This window comes from Empidonax traillii, unplaced genomic scaffold, assembly GCF_003031625.1.
Source record: "Empidonax traillii isolate 1590-97213 ecotype Southwest subspecies unplaced genomic scaffold, ASM303162v1 scaffold50:size1795014, whole genome shotgun sequence".
Lineage (NCBI taxonomy): Eukaryota > Metazoa > Chordata > Aves > Passeriformes > Tyrannidae > Empidonax > Empidonax traillii.
This window is the reverse complement of record NW_020955243.1, coordinates 1474380-1499009: the sequence shown is the minus strand read 5'-3', so window position 1 is coordinate 1499009 and position 24630 is coordinate 1474380. Positions and strand designations below refer to the sequence as shown.

Sequence of the window (24630 nt, the reverse complement as noted above, 5' to 3'; positions counted from 1 at the left end):
CTGTGTACAGGACACAGAATCACCCTCTGCTCTTTGCTAAGTACTGTGTTAGGTAACTGTCTCAGTAGTGCCAAATGAAGGGTAGACAAGTTATTCATTTATTTTCTTTTGTTTGTTTTTTAACCTTGCACAGACGCCAGCTACCCAATGTGTCAAAGAGTTCACATGGACTACCTTTCCCTGCCTCCACAACAGCAGGCAAGGCAAGCAGAAGAAAGGACAGAACGTCTGGATCAGGCCTGACAGCAAATGGAGAGACTGTCAGAGACAGCAGAAAACACAAGCACAGTGATGGTAACAAGATCCCACTGAGAGAGGAACCAGGGACAGAGGGAGGAAGGACAAGCAGGAAATAGAGTGAAAAACAGACAGTGTCAGGAAAGTGAACAGAACAGAAATAAACAAAAAGAAAGAACTGAACTCTGGAGGATGTGGTATACAAAGAATGAAGTCAACGTATGCATAGAAGTGTGCGTGTTCCCAGCTCTCTGACTGCATTTGCTATTTGTAGGATTAGACTTGTTTTTAAAAAAGTAAATGTGTCAGTCACATAATGGTTCAAAAATACTCAGCCAAGAGAACAGCATACAGCTTATATTTAAAGTTCACTGACTGCATACAGGGGCTGGACTTCCTAACAGTTTCTGGAGAGCAGCAGTAAAATTCACAGGAATGATACAGAGCGCTCAGAAAAACCACACATGTCAATGTTTGGGAAGGAAGGTGCCACCGTTTAGTCTCCAGTCACGATAGGAAGTTGTACTTCAATAGACCTGAATATCAGCTTCTGAAACTGTTCACCTGATCCAACACTGTGCATGGAAGCCTAATGTCATTCCCATCTAGTAAATCATGCCCTGTTTAAATATTTCAAGTTTTGGAGAAGAAATGTGTGAAGGTCTAAATGAAAAGACGCTGAAATTAATTAGAAGTATTTTTTTTTTAGTAATTATCCTGATATATTGACCAAACAGTTTGCAGCTTTTGTAAAGAAGAAGCCCAAACAGAACACAAATTCATTTCCTACAGAAAAAAAGTGTAAGGTTACAAAGAAAGCCCTCAAAGTGACAGGATGGGATACAGCTCTTAGTATAATAAAGGCAGACTAAGTATAACAAACACACAATTGCTGAGCACTCAACGACTGCAGTTCAGCCCAGACTTGTAGCCATGGAAAGCAACATTTCAACAAATGATTACAGAAACTGAGCTACAGTTGCTCCATTCCCTGGAGGAAAGTGTCCATGTTAAATAAAGCTAGTGTTTGTAAGGACAGTTCAAGAGCTGCAGAATAGCAGTGCAGACCTTCAGCTACTGCTGAAAAACTGTGTTCTCCCATCTGCATCCAAGCAATGCTGCTCTTTCTTTATCTGTTTCCACACAAATGATTGCCAGTGTCCATAATATAGAAATTCACATGGAATGAGTGAAATAACACATTCTTCACTGGAAGAATATGGAGCTTCATATTCAGCTCCCATATTATCATAAACTGCGCTTTGGACATGTCTGGATTGAGTTTACCAACAATGCAGTGAAAAGATTTTTTTGCACAAAAAAATGAGCGTGGTTCTGGGAATATTGTCCTAGTAACAGTGGTAACTTTGCATTTGAAGGAGCATGCTTTTGGCACGTTCCACTAATTAGGAGACAATGAGTCTTCTTGCTGGTTAGCCTTCTGCTACCAAAACCATGCCCAGAAAGTATCAAGTTTAATTATTTATTAATTTTAGAACACATAACACACACATGGCTTCACAGCAACCACAAAACCTGCAGGTCTCAAATAAATGCCCAGTTAGTTTAAAACTCAAATTCCCCTTCAAACCAGTAATATATTTCATAGTCTGCATTTCTGGGAGATTACAGCTATGTTCCCTTTATATTAACACAGACTGAGTCCTGTTTTTTACAACATACCTACTAAAAGTAACAGTCTCTTTTGAAGACTTCTTGCTGTTCTTTCCTAATTAGCGTCCTTCGGTACAAGAAAAGCCTCAAAGTGTTCACTATCCAACTTTTAAATCGATTTGCACTGCTCTTTAAAGCAAGGGATTTATTACCAGCAGCCAGCAGCTGGTGCAGCACGAGGGGAAACGTCAGCTCAGCTCAGCTCTTGTGTAATCTTGTGCTGGCTGGAGATCTTACACAGATCTTACACTCCAGCATAGGCTGGAGATCTCACTCGCCCTGTTAACACTCACAAATGCAAAACAGCTCTTAACAGGCCTTCACAATTAATGCCTTGTAAGTCAGCAGCTCAGAACTGTCATTACAGACTCTACTGACACAGGTCCACTGAGGAGAGCTTCTGAAGAAAGATTATGGTACATGTGAAAAAAAGTACAAAAGACCATGTCAGTCTCCTGAAAAGTGGTTTTCTGGATCTCTTCTTTTGGGGAATTACATGGGCTTTGTTTGCTTGTTTATTTTATATATATATATATAAACAAACTACCTCCCTCCCCTCAAAGAGGTGACTTAAGAATGGTGTTTGCCAGGTGATGATCCTGTATCAGGACTTTGCAATTCTGAACAGACTTAACACTGAACCGGCACTTGACATGTTAAGGATTTGTAGGGATGTTCTCCAACAGAACAGTAAAAAGCAAAAAAAAAAACAAACCAAAGCCTAAACTCCATTCCTGGTAATCAATGTAACCATCCAAAGATAAACTGTCTAAAAGTCTGTAAGGATCACTGTTTTCCACAATAGGAAACCATGGTGCATATCATACAATTGTGACTATTCTCCCTCCTTCAGCTGAAGTCTTGAGACCAAAAAACTTTTGCTAGCAATCCTTTAATATCATTTTCCATGCCTTCTGATACATCTCTTATTATAAAAAAGCCCTAAAAATCCCCTTACTCTAACAGTCTTGACTCTTCTGGCTTATTTTCAAGGTGTGAAAATACAGCAATGGCTAAACACACACACAGGCTCCCAAGAGAAATACCCTCACAGGAACAGGCTAAAGCAGTGATTCAAGATTCTCACTCTGGGGACCTGGCACCTCCCACAGTTGCCTGCAAGGCTGAATAAACAAAAATTGTTAAATATCTGATCAATAAAGCATTGCTTAAATCTCTAGTAAAAAAATCTTCCATGGAAGAGTAACACAAAACAAAAATCATCCCTCACACAAAAAATGAAATATAAGTCAATTGCCCAAAGGTCACAGTTTAAAGCTTCAAAATGTATTCCTGCAGTACTCAGCTAATTAACTAATCAAACACTGCTTAACTAAAGCCACTGACAGTTCCCATACCAGCCGCTTTACATAAAATAACAAGGAGTTTAAGAATAGTTTTGATGCTAATTGGCAGCCTTAGTAACGAAATTACAGTCAAACTGTAATTTAAATTTGTTAATTTGATTTTGATAGAAGGCTACCAACAGAATTTATTATCACCAGAGCTAAGTCACATCACGTGCTCTTGAATCTAGTATAATTTAGGAAAAAAACCCGAAGTCACGTTTTCTCTCAACAAGCAACAGGATCAGATGTTCTAAGACACCATCAGACCAAGCAGTTCCCTTCACTCTCATGCCTCTCTAATAACTGTTTTTCATAAAATAACCATCATTTTATTGCCAGGAACATAGATTTTTGATGTGCCACTGCATTGTTAAAAAGCCCCAAACCAACACCCTAATTTGCTTTAATGTGCCTACATAATACAGGACAAAATTTAATTGCTCTGAAAAGCAATAATGGAAAAAAATGCATAAAGTCAGAATTTGTAAAAAAAATCCTACGCCCACCTTTCAGTTTTTATCACAGTCAGCATAAAGAAATCAATTTTTCAAAGCTTCAGCTTTCCCAGCTGTAAAGTGTCAGCAGTGATGCTCCCCTGTGCCACAGCACACTGAGGCACCACTCACTAGTGTTTGCAGAGTGCTGCAATGCTCAGGTGGAGGCAAGGTGAGAGAAATACATCAAATAACCATAAAAATAGATCATTTCTCTGCTCTCTGATCTACTATGCCCATCTCTTGTGGGAGAAGCTATGAATCATGAAGTCATGACCTGACAGTCCCTCCATCTGCCAGACCATTGATTAAAACACCTTTTACTTTCATGCCTGGATGTCAATTCTTTTTTCTGTTAATTATCTCTTTAAAGGAGGATATTCTGTTACCTAGAACTGAGACACAAGGTTAAGTATTCAAAAGATTTCAAATAAATCAAAGCTACCACCTTGTACTTACATAAGACATGCAAAGCATGAGGTATTGAATGTTTAAAAAAAAAAAGTTACATTTTTATACCTGTAACCTACTTGCTTTTTATAAACTGGTACTCCAAAAGCTTAAAGAACTTCTTTAAACTCGTGTTAAGTGGCACATGTGGGAGCAAAATTGGAGAGTATTTCCTAGTTGCCTGTTCTTGCCATCAGATAAAACCCATTTGATCCATTTTGCTAAGAGCAAGCTTGGGAACCTGTTATGAATAAGTCAATGTTAGTAAGACTCAGAAGATGGTGTCATGTATGGAATTTCCACATTATGTTTCTCATTTGGCAATAAGAAAACCCACTGTGACTTCCTGAACGTTTTACTAACAAACAGACATTTACTTGCAAAGTATAGAAACAGTTTTTAACTGGTGTAAGTCCTGAACAGATGCAGCATCTTGCCCTTGCATTTTCATCCAGAGAAACATATCTATATGGAAAATTTCTGAACACAGTGATAGACAGGAATGTCTTTTGATATTTACGTTAAGAGAACATAAGTTTGTTGGGGATGTTTTGCTTTATTCTTTTTGCACAGAAACTAAATTCTTCAGTTCAAATTTTTACCATGGACTACTATACACAAGCAAATGCAGTCTTGTCATAAGAAAAAATATATATCAATATTTCATCGTGCTAATATAAAAGAATGATACAAGCCTATTACTAAAGGAAAATAAATCCTCCATTACAGATTCGCCCTAACTGAAGCCCATTTGGACTCTCATCATCATAAACATGCCCTAAGAAAACTCCATTTTATTTAGTGAACTTTCTCACAGAACGTTTTGGACGCTGACCTTAACTGAGAGTTGCACAAGTGCGCTACCAAGAATGCGTGGTTAGACTAAACGCTAGGTGTAAAGGATTATAGCAAATTATAACCACAAAAATCCCATGGCTCCACCTTCCCTCTGCCCTCCTTCTCTCACAGCTAAGCGCTATGTGAGACAAGGAATAAGAACACAATGTGAATTTGAAAAAAAAAATAAAAATAAATTCAGCAAAGCTAGAAATTAACTTGGATTTTCTAAAAGCATTGCTTGTACTGCTCTCCCAGATTTCCAGGGTGACAGTGTGATGTTACCAGGCAATATTCCCCAATGTACTTGCCTAGTTGTTCAGATATAAACATAGTCCTGAGCAGCACAGCAAAACAAAACTGAAGCTCTGTAAAAATAACACTTGAATTAAAACATCCATTTAACTTGTACAATAAAAGGATCCTCTTTGCCTTTTTATGCCACTATTACCACAGTATTGAGTTAAATCTGAGCCAGAGATTCGCTACAACCACTTTTGGCAACATATTTCGAAGTCTGATAAGTTGTAGGCGAGGGAGAGGTCATGGAAAGAGCACTGTTAGGAATGCCATTCATAAGGAACCAAGGAAAACACTTATCTTGCATGTGTTTTCAGTATTTTCTGTGAATATACTTAAAAACTTACTCCATTATCATAACTACAAACAGCCACACTCACAGCCGATACCATTATTCCTCTCAATCCTTGAGTTTTCTTAAGCACAAAACCCCCATGCTTGTTCTCAAATAACTCAAAACAACTTTGTGTGATATCAGATAAACATTGTGCTTTAAAACAATAAAACAATGAATCACAAATGCTTAGCATTTCAGTACTCAAAATTAAATCAATACTTGCATCTCCGTTTGCCAAACACCAGGCATTAATAGAGAAGTGCTGCATAACTACTAGATATTTATTGTAACATTCTAGCAACCAAAGGTCGAGGTCTGGAAGGGAAAATTAATTCAATAATGCTGCTGAACACTCATCTGTACTTCTGTTCTACAGATGTAAAGTGATGTATAGTGAGACAGAAACCAGAACCAACAAAGCAGCTGATTTTGACAGTGTATAATTACAAAAATGTGACTAATTAATATGAAAAATATTTAAGTGCCTCTCAAGGCTGCTCTGCTGGGCATCAGGAAAGCCAGAACTGCTGTAAAGCAGTGAGCAGAAAGATCAAGTGGCAAGAAGCTGTAAGCACATCGGCTTTTTAAATTAATTTTAATTTGGCATGCGAAACATATATACCAAAGGCTACTCCTACAGCAGTACAAATACGTGTTTTTTTCAAAATTAAAGCTTACAAAAGAAACAGGCACTTCCTTTCCATCTTTGCCCTTCTCATACAAAGAGCTACTGTTCCTTAATCCAAAAGCAATCCAAATGATTTGCTGGAATTAACTTCTAACACTGGCTAATTTGTTTTTATTCTCATTCTTCCTTAGTATTTCACTTCCTTATTAAACAGCTGCCACAGAATAGCACTGTAAACTGGGAAGATGACCAGAAAATGCTTCCAGGGGACATTATAGCAGAGACACTTCCTGCCCAGCTGAGAAGTTGGCTATAGATCTGCCTCCTACCTCCGCTGACCCCCCAGGCATCACCTTCACTGGTGAACCAGTAATTATAAAGTGCTCCTCTCAATCCACAATTACTCTAACGATCGCATTACTTGATAATGACTTTGTAAGTTATTCAAAACAAAGCTTACGTTTAAAATTAACCAACCGCATTTCTTACTATTACCCCTATTTTCCCTGATTTCATGCAGCACTTCTATTACTCTGTGTTATGTCAAGAGAGAAATGCAGGGTATTTTCTTTCAAATGCTTTCAAGGAAGTGTTAATGGAATCAGATCGTAAGAAAAGGTTCCACACTAGGGTCGCTCATTTTGAAAACAGTGATGCTGAAAACCAGGAGTGCTAAAATACTAATTCCACTTGACATTCTGATGGCATCCAGCCAGGGACTCAATGCCAGAATCCACCACATAGCTTTATTTGATTGCTTAATTGTTTTACAAGGCCAATTCACAGACAAGCCGCACTGTAAAACTTCCACACGAGAATGAAAGAAATAGTCACTTTTGCAAAGCTCGAGATTACTTGCAAGACAGGAGACTGACTTTAAACGTATAGAATTGCAGCATGACATCCACCTCATTTACTTGAAGGCTAAATACCTTCTTTGTCTTTAAATAAATACAGCTCCTTCCAGTCAAGGATCAAAGAACTCCACAAATAGCTAATGTCCATGGTTCTCCTAATAAAGCACACACCATTATCCTCATTTTACACATTAAAAACTAAACCAGAGGTTAAGTTACACATCTATCATGACACAGCGCATCTGTGACAGAACTGCTTTCAGTCCTGAGCTCTAATAATGAGCAGAGGTAGGGTTTGAACACAACAGTTCTGCAGCATGACTAGTGAGAATGTTCCTGGCACTGGCACTCACTACGGTCACTGGCCTGTTTTTTTTTACAAAATCCCCTTCTCTTGAAATCAAACAGCACCTCAAAAGCAATCCTGGACAAGTTTTATTATAAACCTTACCTAAGAAAATCTGGTGTATGTGAGCTTTTGATCCAGTTCAACTAAAACAACATAAATCAAAAGACTACATGCTGAAGGGGACAGGAATAGCTAGAAGGTAACATAATCCGTTCATCACAATTTACCCAAAAGGTCATAGTAATGACTCTCAGAAGCTGTTATAAAAACAAATTAAGATTATTTTAGTGAAGGTTATGCAAACTGCTGTTACATGTTTAGTATTTTTACCTACCCCTTCCCACAATTTCATTTCTCTGGTCACATTTCCCACATTTGTTTGGCCTGTTCTTCTCCCTCCCATTCCTCTCAAACTCATTAAAGCCAGCAATTGTGGCACTTGTGGCAATTCATGGACACACTGACAGACGTTGTCATCACATTCATTTATAGTCTTGTCTTAAATTATAAGGATTTAGCAGGAGTTCATCAAGCAGCTTATCTGTCAGCCGTATGAAGAGATGAGCATAGCATCCTTCACCCACCTCCCTCAGCAAAGAATCACACTGTGACAATCTGGATGTTGCCTAAGGAATAAACATAGAAATCCCAGATTCCTGCCAAATTGCACTCACCAGATTTACTGTCAACAGACATAAACATAGAAGTTATGTCAAACAAGCAAAGTTACCTCTTGTAAAAGCAGGTGATCTCAGTCTATCAATGTGGTTTGGTGCTACACAAGGCAAAGCTACGAAACAGCTGTAAACCTGAAGCTGAACTTCCTGCTATTTCAGGCAGACTGCAAAAATGAACTGAAATGCCCACTGCATTTCCAAGGTTGTCTGGTTGTCTGGCCTTTTTCTTTTAATAAGTTAAGTGTGGTCACGTTAGCCCATCAATGCCAGAGGCACACCACAGCTATTAGCTTAAAACTGAATCAGTTGCATGCTCTTTGGAAGATGCTGGCCCACTGAAAATGAAGTATTAGCTCTCGTGAAAATGAATTTGTGCATATCTTCATCTCAAGCCCCATAGGCAAGCATAGAGTGTGGGCTGGGCCAGCTCGCAGAAGCTCTCTTGCTTCTGGGCCAGTTATTCCAAATTTAGGCCTCTCTAACACTTCCAGACAGCCCTGAAGACCAGCAGTCTTGATCACTGAAAGAGGACTCACACTGATTTTTACAAACTTATCTAAAGAAAACATGTTTTTACTAGTATGATATATATCTGGTTGCTGTGCTGTTCTCAAAAGAAAACCAGGAGACAAGCTTTTCTTTGATCAACATGAATACTAAACAGATTCTAACGTTATGTAATAGAGACTAAATAAGCATATGCAAACATAATGGATTCATTACTGATTAGAGAAAATGTAAAGTGTTTAATCATTCATAGGTCTATTCTTAAATGCATGCTAAAGTGTACTCAGCCAAAAAAGGAATGTAAATTCAAAGTACAGACCTGTTACATGCATGTAATGAAGAATGACTAAAGCCTTCTTGTTATTCTTAAATTTAAAACGTCTAATCCTAACTTTTGTTCATGAAGTACTAGACTGGAAAATTTTTTTTAGGGGCAAATTTATAAGAACTGTGCTCTTTTGATTTATTTTGATTTGCTCTTTTGTTCACGTACGTTGCTGATATATAAAATCCAAAAATCTAACACACTGCCTCCCCACTGAATAAAAGTTAAAACTGGTATTATGAGGAGAAGGAGGAATACATGCTCAGAGCTGTTAGAAAGAGAGATGATATTGAAAGCAAGAAAATCAGAAATAACATCTGAATTACCACAAGACAGCATGGGGTACAATATGTTTCACCATAATGTGTATGACTACAATGAATAATATAGCTGCCTGTGCAATGGCTTTCTGTACAGCTTCATTTGCCATAAGCTTCTGCTGAATGGAAAACTACCGATTAACCTGATTAATTACTGATTAACCACTTAAAGAATAGCTGTAGTTTATTAAACGTAATGCTAGATTACTTTTGAAGCATAAACCCCCCTAAGAACTGATCATATATTATTTTCTCCCTTTTATAAAGCATATGCAAAAGCTGTTAGGTTGTACTGCAATACTGGACAAATAAGCATAGGCAACAATTACAATCTTAAGACTTTTACAAGTATAACTCTTCTATTACAGAAACACTGTTTTGCATACACATGCAGGAGCTGACAGATGCTTATATGCAAAAGAATCCAATTACTAAACTGAGGCCTGAATTTATATAGTTTCATGTAGCAAGACACCTCAGCTGTTCTAAAATGCCTTCTCTGTGCAGTGATTTGCCTCTATTTAAATGTTTTGGCTTCCCTCCTGTGGGTTAACCAGAACATCAGTCAAAGCAAACCAGAACGTAAGTGGCAAAGGAAACTATTACAAAGCATAAGTAAGTTTGATCAGACATACAAGCTGAAATAATAGGAGGAAAATCCTCTTAAGAGTTGTCAAAGTATCATTTGCAATAGGAAGAAGTGCAGGGAAAAAAGTTCTCTGAAGTTTACACTGACAGCTTCTGTTGAAATGTCACAATGACAAGCCAGACTGTCCCAACCACAACTACATCTGATAGGAAAATCCACCCTCTGGGTGGCTACAGAGATCTAAATGCCAACAAGGAGAACTCTCATTCACTCTCAACCCTTTATAGCAAAGCCTGGAAACCAGTTCCCTCACGATTCAATCAGGGAAGTTAAATCAGCGACTCCTCTTCTGCGCAGCACACGTGCCATCCCATGGATCACCTTACTCCACAAGCACACATCAGCAGCTTATGGGAGCTCAAGATCTAACCCAGTTAACTCAGTGAACAGGATCACCTATCTTTATTCTGCGAGATTGGACGTCAACATGCTGAAGCTACGGATATGGATGATCCGTGCAAGTGTAGTTACGCACCAAATACGTGCATGTATTCTTCATAAATGTATTTATAGACACATACACATATATATCCAGAAAGGGAGCACTTTTCTGGCACAGAAACCCTCTGGATACTGCTAACCGGAGCCTGGGAGGGTACATGAGTTTCCCTGGTTTTATTCACGTGCTTAAGCATCTGCTATTGACCAGCTCTTGAGACAGAAACTAGGCAAGGCGGCCCTTTGATACCACACAGCAGGGCCTTCTGCTGTTTTCATCCCCACGAGTTCCAGAGTTTGGGCACTACTAATTAGCTCTTTTCATATGAACACTCTAGGAAGTTTTGAAAAAAAGACCTGGAGGAGGAGAAGGCTTTACAGGAAAGCCTTACACTGACCGTTCCAGACAGCAAGGAAAGCACCATGAGCATATCTGCTCGCTGAGGAGTTCAGAGTCCTGGAAGAGGATGGAGGAGAGAAAAATGCAAACACGGAGGAAGAAGAGAACGTGGCAAAGGTTGGTGTCTTTCAGCACATCTACCTACTTCAGTTTCGTTTGGATCAAAGCTGTAAGTTACGGAGTTAAAGCCTTGTTTTGAAAATATCTGACTTCACTGCGTCCCTATTTCAGAATTCAAGCTCAGCTTATCCAAATAAAACCTTACCTAAAGTCATGCCCACACTGCACTTTCCTTCACATTGTGCAAACAGTTAACCAAAAAAAAAAAAAAATAAACAGTCATTAGTCACTAGGATTATGCAAGAAGGCAAAAGAGAGGGGAGCGAAAACCAGAGCCCTACGGTAGCCACACATTCTTGGAATGCCAAGGAAAGCCCTGGGCGCTCTTCACCTTGCAGCGATCGCGGGAGAACGGGCACGGGAGAACAGCGGGGAGCCGGGAGGGAGGGAAGGAAGGCGGGCGGACAAGGAGCCACCAGCCCTGGGGGTCCCCTGGGCACACTCCCGCTGGCCCCAGGCCCGGGGCGACCCCCGCCCGCCGGCCCCGCCGCGGGGAGGCTGCGGCGGCTTCCCCCCGTGCTGCCCGTGGCCGCCCCACCGCAGCTCACCTCGGTGTCCACCACCTCGTGGTAGGCGGGCGGAGGGTCGAAGCCGCCCCCGCCGCCTCCGCCGTCCCCGTCGCCGCCGCCACCGCGGGGGCCCTGCCCGCCCGCGGGGGAGCCGTGCCCGCCCGGCGGGCCCTGCCCGCTCTCCATGGGCTCGTAGCCGCCGTAGTGGAGGCCGGGCCGCTCGTTGGTGAGCAGCGCCACGGCCTCGTTGATGTCGTTCTTGGCCAGGCGCAGGGCCTTGCGGATGGCGGCCGCGTCCGAGAAGCCCATGCAGAGCAGCGTGGTCATGTGCTGCTCCTCCTCGCTCTCCATGGCCTCGCCAGGCAGCGGGGCCGGAGGAGGAGGAGGAGGAGGAGGAGGAGGAGGAGGAGGAGGAGGAGGAGGAAAAGGAGGAGGAGGAGAAAGGGGGGGACACCCCCGCGGACCCAGGGGCGCCGGGCTCAGGCGCTGCCGGCCCCGCGCGCCGCCATGTTCAGGAGCGCCGCTCCCCTCCCGCCGCCGCGGCGGCCGCCCCGCCCCGCCCCCCTGCGCGCGCCCCCGCCCCGGCTCCGCCCCCCCGCGCTCTCTCCCGCCCCGCCCAGGCCCGGAAGCGTCCGCGAAGCCCCGGCCCAGGGAGCGAACGGCGGGCCCGCATCACGTGACACGGGGGGGGGGGTGAGCGGGGGAGAGGGGTGGGGGCATGAATGGACCGCCGTGGGAAGGGGGCGTGGCCAAGGGGTCACGTGAGGGCGAGCGGCGGTGCCGGGGAGTGGGAGTGGGATAGGGAACGGAGATGGGGACCGGGGATGGGGACGGGGATGGGAATGGGTATCAGGGCTGGGACCGGGGATGTGGATAGGGACAGAGACTGGGACCAGCGATAGGGGTAGACCCCCAGATGGGGGCTGGGAGCGGTATCGGGATCGGTACCGGGACTGGGGATGGGGATGACCTGGAGCCCGGGCCCCTTGACCTGGACCTGGACCGATACGGGGACCGCGTCGGGGGACGGGGGCGGGAAGCTGAACGGGGGCCAGAGCTGAGACCGACAGCGGCACTGGCACTGGCACTGGCACTGGGACCTGGCCGTTCCTTATGGTCGTGCCGGACTGCCAGGGGAGCGCTGCGGGTAGTGGGACGTCGAGGGTGGAATGTCAGGGGTGGGCTGCCCGCCCCGCCTCCTGCCGCTGCCGGTGGTACCGCCCCTAATCACGGCTCTTTTTAGCGGACAGGTGTCGGCGGGGCAGTGAGATTGTCATAGTGGAACACGACAGGCCCGGGGAGTGAGGTGAGGGTGGGCAAGGCGCGTTTCTGAGGGCAACTGGGAGTGCTGGGGGAGATGCTCTGGATTCCGGGAGCACACCGTCGAGTTACTGTCTTACCGCTGCCAGCCCTCCAGCTTCCACCTTATTTCTCTTTAGAAATGTGTTCTTTAAGCATGTAATATCAGGAAGAAATTCTTCCCTGTGAGGGTGGTGAGGCTCTGGCACAAGTTGCCCGGAGAAGACGTGGCTGCCCCATCCTCGGAAGTGTCCAAGGTCAGGTTGGACAGGGCTTGGAGCAACCTGGTCTAGTGGAAGGTGGCCCTGCCTATGGCACGAGACTGGAATAAAATAAGCTTTAAGATCCCTTTCAACCCAAGCCATTCTAGAATTCTATGATAATATAAGAAGGAGAGATGCAAATCCACACAAAATGAAGCAGGGCGCAATCAGGAAGAAAAATAATTCTAGTGCCCAAAGCACAGAGTAAGTTATGTATATTAATTTAACACACTTGGTGAACTCTTGTACTGCACAAAAGTCAGTAGATCTGGATCTGGATCTCCTGGTACTCTCCCAAGTAAAATTTATCACGTCATTGTAACAACAGCTTTTCTATGTTCAGAGAAGAGGAGGAAGGAGGAAACAGATAAAAGATTTGTCAAGATCAGTGCTGGTATCTGCATGTACACATTTGTCTTTGAAGGCACATGTTTTCAGGCAAACTATTTTGTGTTAACAGTGGCTGACATGACTGAAGGCACTGGGGTTAGGAATCTAGAGACCCCTGTCTGAAGTTTCAGATACAAATAACATTTATGATAAAGGAAACTTTCAAAAGTGGGGAACACCAACAGTATTTAGGTCTCTAACATGAACTTTCAGGGCTCAGCGTTGGACTCTGCTCCAGAGTTTGTCTGTAGACTGATAGATCAGTCTGTTGGACAGGCAAAGGTTTTGGATTAGTTTTTAGATTGCAGTGATCTCATATTCCTTATATATTGACCTGAAAGGTAATCACAGCTCCTTCATCTTGCTTATTCATCTCTCTGATTCTTTTTCTCTAGGCTGACATTTCTCAGTGGAGTGGAGATAATGTGCATATGACTCTGATCTTCAGCTTCTGTATCTAAGGAAGGTCTTTCATTCAGGCTGATCTCCAGTTATAAAAGAAATTGTTATGGCTCAGTCTTGGCAGGCTTCAGAAAAACTCCAGCACTTCAAATGCATTCAGTTAATATGCAGAATATTGACTCACTGCTTACTCATGTGACTAACATTTAAAAGACACTTTCTCATTTTTAAAAAATATTATAAATGATGGTTTAATCCTCACAGCCTGGTGAAGTCAGTTGGTATAATTTTCCCTTACTAATGGAAGAAATTTGTAGGAAAAAGTAAGATATTTATTAGATGTCATTATTGCTTTTAGATTTGTTTCAAGGAAGTGCCTCTGTAATTTGTGCTGAGGTAACTATTGAAAACTTCCAAAAGTGATGTGGAAACTGATTGTAATTCCAGGTGACTGAGGAAAAAGAGGCTGCTTTGACATTAAGTTACCTATGCTCTGTAGTCCACCTGTTCTGAATGAAGTTTAAAGGGAGTTTGAATTTATCAATATATAACACTTGACCATAGCACCTTAGCATAACTGATGATGAGGGGTACTGGTCCTCAAGTTTGATTTTACAGACTTTACTGACAACATCTCTCTTGAGATTGCTAAAAGGGCAAGATCACACATTCCAGCCTAGTGAAAGAGTGGGTGCATCCTTTTCTGGATATTATTCAGCCTGGATGTCGCAGTTTGCAAATGTTTTTTATGCATTGTCAGTTCGAGAAAAGTTACAGATGGAAGCACAACAAACTTGTCTAACTGAGAACAAGGAAAGCAGAAAGTGAGTCATTCCCTCACTGGGGCACCAGGAGATGCAAGGAGACAAGGACAGTAAGGAAATTGAAAAAGGGAACAAATCTCCTCAAGATCAACCTTTTGATGAGTTGGAGTTTCTGCATGTGTAGTTGTCAGTTCGATATGACACACATTTACCAGTTATTTGATTGTATTACTTCATGGAAAGTAGTTACTTTCTACTGACTGCATCATATGTGTATCCTGAAACATGTCCAGATATGAGGGACCCCTGTGTTACAGAAAACAGATATTTTTGAACAGAAAAAACTGTTATAGTAAGTGGTCATGCTGTGACAATGAACCTGGCTTTTTGGCTTGACGATGGTGTAGCTATGTAGTCTAAAAATGGAGTTTGATGACAATTGCAATGACTTCTGCAGGTATGTTACTGTAGAAATGTTCAAATAATTTGTTTTTAACTGACAATACTTTTATGCTTTTCTTCATAAGCTTGTTTCAAAGCCAGTCTTGTGTTTACAGCTTTTTCACTATTTAAACAGGGAATGCAGCGTGTCCCCTCAAAGAGAAACAGCTGTATTGTTCTGGTGGAACATACACACAGCCAAACTAAAAGGTGACTCCCTGGCTTGTTGAACTTGGAGGTTTCCCTTGTTGTTTACATTTGTTGGGGAATTCCAGCCATAATCTCAGATGTAATTGGAAACCATCCATTGCCACCCTGATTTTGTGTCCTTCTTTGTTGTACTGTCCTAGCTGTGATGGTTATATGTATACCCAGAGGCTGTGGTAGAAGAGAATTTAAAGTTCATTGTGTTGCCCCCAAATCTTTGATTTCATATAAATGTTTTACTCAGTATAAAAGGGTATCTTTTTCATTTTGTTAGAAGTACCATAGGAATATATTGCTGAGAGAAGCTTAGTGTGAGCTAAAACTTGCTCTTAATAAATAATGACTAAATATGGGAAATCAGGACATAATTTAATGGCAGGGCTCTACCACTCTATAGTACATAAGCACAGAAGGAGTTGTACAAAAACTGGAGTTACTATCTAGAAAAAATTCCTTTGCAGTTGTTGCATGAATGAGGAGTTTGTGTGAGCCTGTATGAATCCCAGCTCCTTCATTTGGAAGGGAAGAATGCTCTTTTTTACTAACTGATGTCAATAGTTTGGGATTAGGCACCTAATATAGTTGGATCTCATGATTTTAAGAAGAGCTGCTGTTCTATCTGCCAGATGAACAGAAACACTCTCCACAGGCTGCAAGGTAAATGGTTTTTTTATAGGCTTGAATTTGATTGACAGAAGAGTTGGCAAAGCAATTGGTGGTGCCTTGCAGGAAACCTCATCACCCAATGGAGACAAGAAGGTGACTTTCTGGGGAGAAGTGTCTTGTCCCTGTACCCCTAAACATACTAAACATTGACAAGAAGAACATGTTTACAAAGGTTTCCCTAATCTTATGTTTTGGATTGACAAGGCGCTTGCTGTTTAGTATAGCTGGCTGTTGGGGCAAAGAATCTCTTCACTACCTGAGGAAAGAATATCTGAGATATTTTGGAACGCAGCTTGTGTATAGTATTGCAAAGAATTTAGGTTTTCTGGAATGACTTTATCTTTCCTTCCTTCCTTCTTTGCATCCCTTGTCCCACCCAGTCTCGTCCAGTTTCCTGCTTCTGGTTTATTTATAGCCAAACGTAATAGGTGGGTTTGAAAGAAGTGCCTCGGAGACCAGATAACACAAATCCCTCTGAATTATTGAAAAGCACATTTTTTATATGTAGATATTGATGTTTGGTTGCTTTTAACAGAGGGGGTTAAAAGCATTTGTACTTAAAAGCAAAGTGAAAAACTATGTAACCCCCCTGCAAAGTACAGTTGCAATGACAGCTAACAAAGTAGATGCACGGATGCTTTTGACTCCTTGGGTAGCTGTGCAGCCTCACACAAAACAAAGATTTTTGCAAACACAAGAAGTGTGTGAGTCTGTTCACAAGCACCAGCTGACAGATTCCTGCGAATACTTTTAGACTTCATCTATAGTAGCAATTTTTGCTGCCTTCACAGCTTTTGGCTAGCACGAAACGAGATTTGTGCTGGGGCAACCGCCAAGGCCAAGCCTGCTGTCAGCAGTGATTTGCAAAGAGGCAGTTTACCCTGTTTTCAAGCTGGGACTCGTGCACTCTAGTAATCATAATTACAATATTTAGCTCTAATACAGTACTTTTAAGATGGGTATCTTAAAACCTTGTGAGGGATGGAGGGATATCATTAGGTCCTCAACATCTATTAATTTTTGCAACTGCTACAAACTATCATGGGGCTGAAGAAGAAGGGAAGAAGGTGGTGAACAGATCTTGTGGTGTTGCTGTGTCTCCTCCAGCCAGTCTGTCCCTGTTGTTATTCGAGTGTCCAAAGGGAACAGGAGCTGAACCATGACCGTTTTTCTGCAGCAGAAGCTGAGTACCCGCTGGCCTCCTGAATACAAAAATGAAGTTTCCTACTGTTTCCTTTGAATGGAAGCAGCATGACGTGAGCGTGGAAAGAGTGGAACAGTGTGTTAAGGGAAACAGGACTGAGAGAACAGCTGACTCCCAAAGGCTGAGCAGATCTGCCCCCTCTGCTACACTGTGTGGGTTTGTTTTCAGCTCTTCAACTCAGACCATCTCATGGGTCTCACAACACATCTCCCTCCACAGCTCTGGGCTAGAAAATGAAACAGTTGCAAGGAGGTTGTTCATCTTCCTGAAACAAGCTACACGGGCTGTGGGAAATGAAAGCTAAGGCTGAACTTTAAAACAAACTGAAAGCACTTAGATGCAGAAATGCAGAGTGAAGCCATTCAACAGAGTCAGATTTGGAAGAGAGCCCTGAAAAAACCTGCAGTTATGACTAATCCGTTTTTAATGTGTGTGGTTGTAGGTAAAATCAGTTCTTCAAAAGATCGTTTCTCTCCCTGTTATGGTTACAGTTCTTTACTGTCCTTTTCGATAAATGACGTGTTGACATGTGAGTTCAGTTACAGATGAACTGCAAGGACAGAATTATTTCTGACGCTGGAGAGGCTCTGGCTGAGCTGCTCGTGAAGGGGAGAAAAGATACAAACAGGATATTCAGTGTCAAGCTGCAGCAGCACCCCAAGAGACCCACCCAGAGGCAAGCGCTTGAATGCTCACTCTCTCCTTCAGCCAGCTTAGCTGAGGAAACCTGACATAATAGTAGACTGTAGAGTTCCAATTCTCCAGGGGCAGACTCACGAGTGACATTTTAGAAATGAAATAATCTGAAATGGAAACTTCTTGTTACACTGAACGAGTCTGTGAGGCACCACACAGTTTTACAGGGTAGCCTTTGGGTGCATTTATTTTGTTCTCAAATTGTTCCAGCCTTGCTTGCTGGTCCGTTTGCAGGGATCCCTCAGTTCTGTGGTACAGAGGCATTGATGTTAACATGCTGCTGCAGGGAGACGTGGTGTGACACTGTGAGTTCTATAGCTGATATGATGCCAACCCAACATTCACAGACTTTGCAGTCTGATAATCAGTAGAGCTGTGAATAGGAGCATGAATTCAGTGCAAACAAGAAAGAGGCCGTGGAGGGGAGCAACATGGGGGCTGTTTAGGCAGGTAGAAAACAGTACAGTGAATCCAACACTGATGAGATGTGCTCAACCTAAAGACTACCTCAGCCTAACTAAGGGCAGTGTTGACAGAGCTTGTAGTAACATGCAGTGCTGTGAGGGTAAAGGCTGTTCTCTGTGTTGTGTGAGTGTATCTGATATCCAGAAACAAAAGCAGTTGGCGTTTCCCTGGTGTATGCTGAGATGTGGTGCAATGTGATAGAGCAACAGGGAACTCCTTGCTGGCTTTTTGCCCTATGCAGATTCCTTTTGAATTAGGTTGACCTTTAAAGCAAGACCTGCTTCTTCTGTTTCTTATTGTCTAAATTCTGCACTGGAGCCTGAGAAACAAGTCTGTGAACCTGGAGGATTTTTTTAAAGCTCTAATTAGTGAAACAAAATAGGTTGGAAGGAGTCTGAGGGAGAGAATTACCAAATGGAAACCATTTTACAGATTTGGTGCCTTTTTATTTTACTCTGTTCCACAGCAACACTGTCCTGAGTGGCACTAGGCTGAAATCAGCACAAAAAATTGTTAGTGTTGAAGAAGACTGATCCACAACCCTCTCCTTTTTTTAAAAGGCACCTCTGCCTCCTGGTCAAAACAGCACCTTGTTTGCCCTCAGTGATTTGGAAACCCAAAGCTGTGTTCCTTCTGCCAGGGTTTTGTACTACAGCACTGCAACTGCTTGGCACCAGCAACCCCATGCAGGAGTTTGGAGGTGAGGGAGGTGAAAGTCATTATCCTGGCTAAAAATCTGGAGGTATTTAGGCAGAGGGGCTGTGATGGAAGAACATCTTCTTTTTGAAGAAGATGTTTGAATTTCTTCAACATTACTATTGCTTCAGTTGCATTTTCATATGTTTTCTCCATTTCTTATTCTGGGAGAGTCTGGCATTTCATGCAGGTTATTAACTGGAACTCAGCTCTGGGTGGGACACAGCAGCTCCTGGGCCAGTGAGAGGCCTCGTTGTGATGCTTGGGGACCTGCAGGTGGGACTCCAGGAGGAGTGGAAGCATGTGAATATTTTTGGTTTAAACACAAGGCCTAATTTTTCAGAAATACAAAGAGGTTCTTCAAGGTTGTAAGAGCCTAAAGCCTTGGATTTCTCCTGCCTCATCTGCCTGTTGGCACGAACAGCCGTGTTGTCCCATTTACAGTGCATTTGATCTCTCAGTGACTCATTCCAAAGCTCGCTATCTGCACCAGCACGGTGCTTCAGGGTTGAGTCGCACCCATGTATCAGCTTTTTTACTGTACCCTGTTATCAGCTACTCCTTTCACTCCTGGGGTGCTCCCGGCCTTTGATCTGTTACTGCACTGCCAAAGCAACAGCTTTCCTTGTTTTTTAATGCTTCATTACATTGTACAGGGCCATCATCACTCCCCAAATGCTGCAATCTCTGCTGCCTGTGTGCTGCTCTCATAAGTACATCCAGGCTTTTTCTTGAAAGCATGAAATAAACTCTCATTCCCCTCAATCCTCAAATAATCATAATGGAAATCAGTTTACTGCAAGATGGCAATTTCCATCAGACACTATATGGAGGTATAATGATATGGTTAATTATTCCCTTCCTTCTCCCTGTTGCATTTAACTGCTGCTTTTAAAAATCTATGGAGCAGGGGCTGTTTACTCTATCTGTATAACACCTGGTGCTGTGGGCTCTGACTGGTCTGTAAATCCTGATGTTATTGAGCAGTTCTGAGTCCTGTCCTCCAGCAGAAGTCCTCTTTTGCTGGCTGGGATAGATCTTGTTTAATTCAAGGCTGATTCTGTCAAAGTTAAAGACCCCAGTGGAAAGTAAAGTGCTCTGTGTGCAGGAGGACTGAAAGAACTTTGTGTGTTCTACAGGGTTTTTTTTACAGTGGCAAGTGGGCAAAAGCAGAGATGCATAATAATTTACAGTGTGTTTGTTTAAAACTAGCTAAATTCATAGTACTGTTGCAAGAAACCAGCAGCAGCACCTGAGCCGGTTCTGCTGGAGATGGTGCTTATCAGATGACCCAGCAAAACCTCCCTGTAGGAAGGCTTGTAGCATTTGGGTTGGAAATTCCAGCATAACAAGCACATATCTCTCACAGCTTTCAGAGCAGTCAGTTCCTGCTGATGTGGTGCAGATCAGTGATCCAGCTCATTTTGTCCATTCTCTCAGGGGTGGGCCTTGGCTGGGCTATGGGGTGGAGGACAGAGAGACGTGTTTGCTGCACTAAGTCTTGTAGTAGAGGGAAGGCTGTGGTTATTACATGTTTGTCTGCTCATGGGGTCCAGCCAAATGGCCCAGCCCATGTCTGCAACAGTGGGAATCCTGACCACAGTGTGCTGATCCTATATAATTTATAGGATTACTTTCCTTACACTGGCCAGGTTGGTCTTGCTTTGTTTATGTCTTGAAACCTCTCTTCTCCCCCACACTGTCATCTGTGCCAAACTGGCAAGTTAAAAGCTCTGCCTGGTGTGTGGGCAGGAGAAAGACCACAGCCTGGTGCAGAAAATATGTGAGATGTGGTACAAACTTGAGGGGAGGATGAGGTGTGGACAAGAGATGCCAGTCGTGCGCTCAGTTCATGACTTGCCCAGCCTGTTTCACAGACTTGTAGCTACTGATCCTTGACTGTGTTTCAGGCCTGGCCTACAGTCACTAATTGTCAGTGTCCTGAGGCTTCTCCCAGGTTTTAATTGTCCCTATTAGTATGATGAATGTTGGAAATAAGGACACACTGGAGAAAGGTTGTAGTGTTATTGCTGCTGCCATTGTCATTGCCGGGGCTGCCATTAAAGCTGCTTACTGGCATTTGCCCTCCTGTGAAATGTGTAGGTGAGCTATTTATAAATGAGCAGAGAGATACTACATCTCTAGCTTGTGCTCAGATTTAAGGGTAATCCCCACCAGGAGGTAAGAATCCGTCCAGGACAGCAAAGCAGGTTAGTGACAGAGTTGGAAATAATCCATTCCTTATGAGCCTCGGTGTTGTCTGGATTTCTGGGGGCTGGCACGGGCGTGGAGAAGCATCATACTGTTTTCCCATTAGTTCTCCCTGTTCCAGCATGAGCTCCCTTCTTCAGGGCAGTGAGAGGCACTTTTCCTGCTGCACAGCCCCCTCTCCTGTCCTCTGCTCTCACTACACAGCAGATGCACTCAGCTCTCTCCTGGGCTACATTCAGCTTCAGTCTTCTCTTGCTTCTACTTTTCCTTTCTGAAGTGGATTCAGCCTGGTGTGCAGGAGGTAACGGCCCTTTTCCTGGAGCGGTCCAGTCCCAGACACACAGGAGTTAGTCTCTCTACTTCTCAAAAATTCTTCTGAAAGTAGATAGAGCTACTTGCTTTCATTATTCCATTTCTGTGAGGTGTTAATTGCCTCACCTTATAAAACATGCAGGTTCCTGAACAGCAAGATTAATAAAGCTGGATTTCTAGTGCAATGATTATCTTTTACTTTTCCACATGTATATTTGGTGATGACCAGCTTCTCAGCCTGTCCTCGGTGGGAACATGATTCTTCTGCTTGACTCCCAGATTTTACAAAGTTGAGGGAAATTACCTACCTTTGAGGCCCACACCTCAATCTCCAGGGCTGCCCAAAAGGCTCAAGTAGGATTAGGCAGACATGGATGCACACCAGATGGATAGTAGGAGTCTAATTGCTGCAAGAAACAAGGTTAATGCAATGTGGTTGTAGTGAAGAAATGAGGCTTCGCTCCTTGAGAGCTCCTGGCTTGCTTGCTGGATCTGTAGGACACACTGCCCTCTCTTGGTCCTGGATGGGCTCTGGGTCTGAGCTGGGGAACTTGCCTTTCCTGAGTTATCTTGGTGGCCAAAGGATTATTACTGGAACCTGATGTGTCCTGTGATTTAAAAACTCAGTCAGAGCTATAGACTTTGTAGGTGATTCCAACATTCCTTCCAGGAGCTTGCAACAGGATTTATACGGAGCTTCAGCACTGCATGAAATCAATTGTGAGAACAGTAACGTATGAGTGATTTTATCATTGTATGCAAGAAAGTGATGTAAGAAACCACAGAAATCTGCTAGATTGATTCTTGAACACATGGTGAAAGACTTTCATATGTTTTTGCTTGTAAATCAAGGTTTTATGTAAATGCTGGAAAATCATAATCATGATATAAACATTTCAGGGAATTCACACTTCCAGATGTAATAGAGTTGTGGGAACAATCTGTGAAGAGAGACTTGTTTGAAAGAGGCACCTCTGACTTGATCTCAGTGGTGCCCTTTGGGGTTAAACTTACTCAGAACCTGTCCCTGATGCTGCCTGAGTGATTCAGTGTGAGGCTGAGCTCTGCACTTCTCCATACATGTTATACAAACAAGTGGAATGTAATGGTTCCACATTGTCCCATTTCTATTACATGTTGTTTTTGTTGCTGCCCTTGTGTGGGTTATGTTGTACTGCCAGTGTCTGGCATTGTGTTCAACCTTTTTTATGTCCTGGAGAACCTCATAAATCTGTTCTGTCTACTTTTTGGATTACTGAAATTTCATGTTACAGCAAGATGGAGATAAAGTTAGCTGCTTTTCAGAGCAATTGTATTCTTATGTTTTGTCTTATATCAAAACAATTATTGTCAGCAAGAAAATCAACTGTGACTTGGAAGTGCGTGTACTAACGGCATGTACTCTTGGAGGAGCAGGAGCTGGAAACACGTAGTGATGGGGTCAGAACAGACCGTGTCCTGGGGCTGCACAAGTTGATGGATATCTCCCCTTTAATCTGTGTCCACATGGAGCCATAGAGGTAGTTCTGGGGAAAAAAAAAAAAAAAAGATAAAAAAGATACCGTGATCCCACGTCTCATCTGTCTTACCTGTCCTACTCAAGGGGTCATGTCCCCTCACTGTGAACTCCCCATGTGCGTTGCAAATCACACTGTGTGCTCGTAGCTCTGTCTCTACACCATCCCAGTGCTGCCTGCTGTGCTGTCACTGCCTGGCTTCCCACAGCTGGGAAGCCCCCAGGGACTATGCCCACAGCTTGTCAAACCCTAGGTTAAGTCAAAATCCAAACACATACACAGGAAATGGGAGAGCTGGGTTTTCTGCATCACAGAAAGGGAATTTGTACACACCTCCCAGAGACTGCATGAAATCAGGAGCTGCAGGGCAAAGCCTGGGCAGGCTGAGGGAGGGCTCTGGGCACTCCTGCTTCGAAGGAGAGGGGAAGAGCAGGGCAGAGTTACTCATATGAGAAAGCTTCTTGTGCTTGAACAGGAGGAGCAGGCTCACTCTCAGTTTGCTTTTGCCAATATCCTGAGGAGACATCCGTATTTTGGGAACCCACTGGTCTGGGGCACATGAACCTTCTCAGTGCTCTGCCAGCTTATGATTTGTGCTGTGCTATCTTATGCTCTGCTTTTTTATGATTTTAAAAAGGAAAAAAAATCACTTCTGACCCACAGCACCACACAGGACGGAGTGCCTGTCCATGAGCTTTCCCAGCTCCAGATCTAAAGAAGCCTGACAGCACAGAGTGTTCAGAGGAAGGGGCATTCAAATGATGTTTCTATTTGCTTGCCTTTGCCAATTTCCACTCCAACAAATATATTTTTTATGCATAATTCTTACAGATGGAGCTGAGAGGCCTCATTTTGGTTTCTGAATCCTGAGGGGCCAGTAGGTATAGAGAGACACTGTGTTCACATGAAGCTGGTTACATGATCTGCTTTTGTCCTGTGACAGCTAAAACACAGCATTAGGTGAGAAAGTCTATGCTGGCTAAAAGGGCTCATCTGGCATTTACCCTCATCATGCTGGGGAACATGAGGCAGCCACAGCCCCAGAAGACTGTCTCTTCTCTGTGCAACTCAGAGTCACCCATGGCATGTGGGTTTGGTGAGCACGAGAGACAGCCCATGCCCATTTCTGGAGCTTGCCTTTTCTTCTGACAGCCCTCAGGTTTTCTCAAACCATGAGCTGCACCTGGCATTCTCAGCCTCTGGACAACCAGAAAAAAGATCATGGTGGGAGGATACCAGGAAGGGGAACCTTTCCATGAAAAAAATTCAGCACAGGTCTGCCATCACAGGAAAGAATGACTTCTCCCTGACTAGATCTCCCTATCTCTGCTCCTCCAACCCTCCTTTCTGAGAGGTGCGTGTGTCACATCTGTATTTTTGGAGTTTTGTGACATCTTTTTTTGTGAGTCTGCTATGTAGTGAATGCTCACATGTGTTAATGATCTGCAGGTTGTGTTATGCCTTCTTTACTCCTGTGCTGGTGAGAAATCAGCTCTCTGAAAGTGGAAAGTTCCTGCCTTCATGCCGAGTCTTGCTGCTTCTTTCCATGGCCTTGTGTGCTCACTGCTGGCAGTAAACCGCTCTGTGCTGGTACTGTCTGGCTGGGCTAGTGTGAGGGAAAGACACTCTCCAAGCCTGAG

At 43.2% G+C, this 24630-nt stretch overlaps 1 protein-coding gene across 2 annotated transcripts in view; it reads right to left on the bottom strand.

The window, feature by feature from the left end:
* Positions 1 to 11968, bottom strand: part of USP24 (ubiquitin specific peptidase 24) — a 62924-nt gene extending 50956 nt beyond the window's left edge. For both annotated transcript variants that reach the window (XM_027879073.1, XM_027879074.1), the window contains exons 1-2: positions 11900 to 11968; positions 11497 to 11869 (exon numbers count right to left, since the gene is read on the bottom strand). In XM_027879073.1, the coding sequence (XP_027734874.1) occupies positions 11497 to 11808 (312 nt within the window). In that variant the 5' untranslated portion in view covers positions 11809 to 11869; positions 11900 to 11968. The remainder of the gene's footprint in view (positions 1 to 11496; positions 11870 to 11899) is intronic.
* Between the last annotated feature and the right edge of the window lie 12662 nt (positions 11969 to 24630).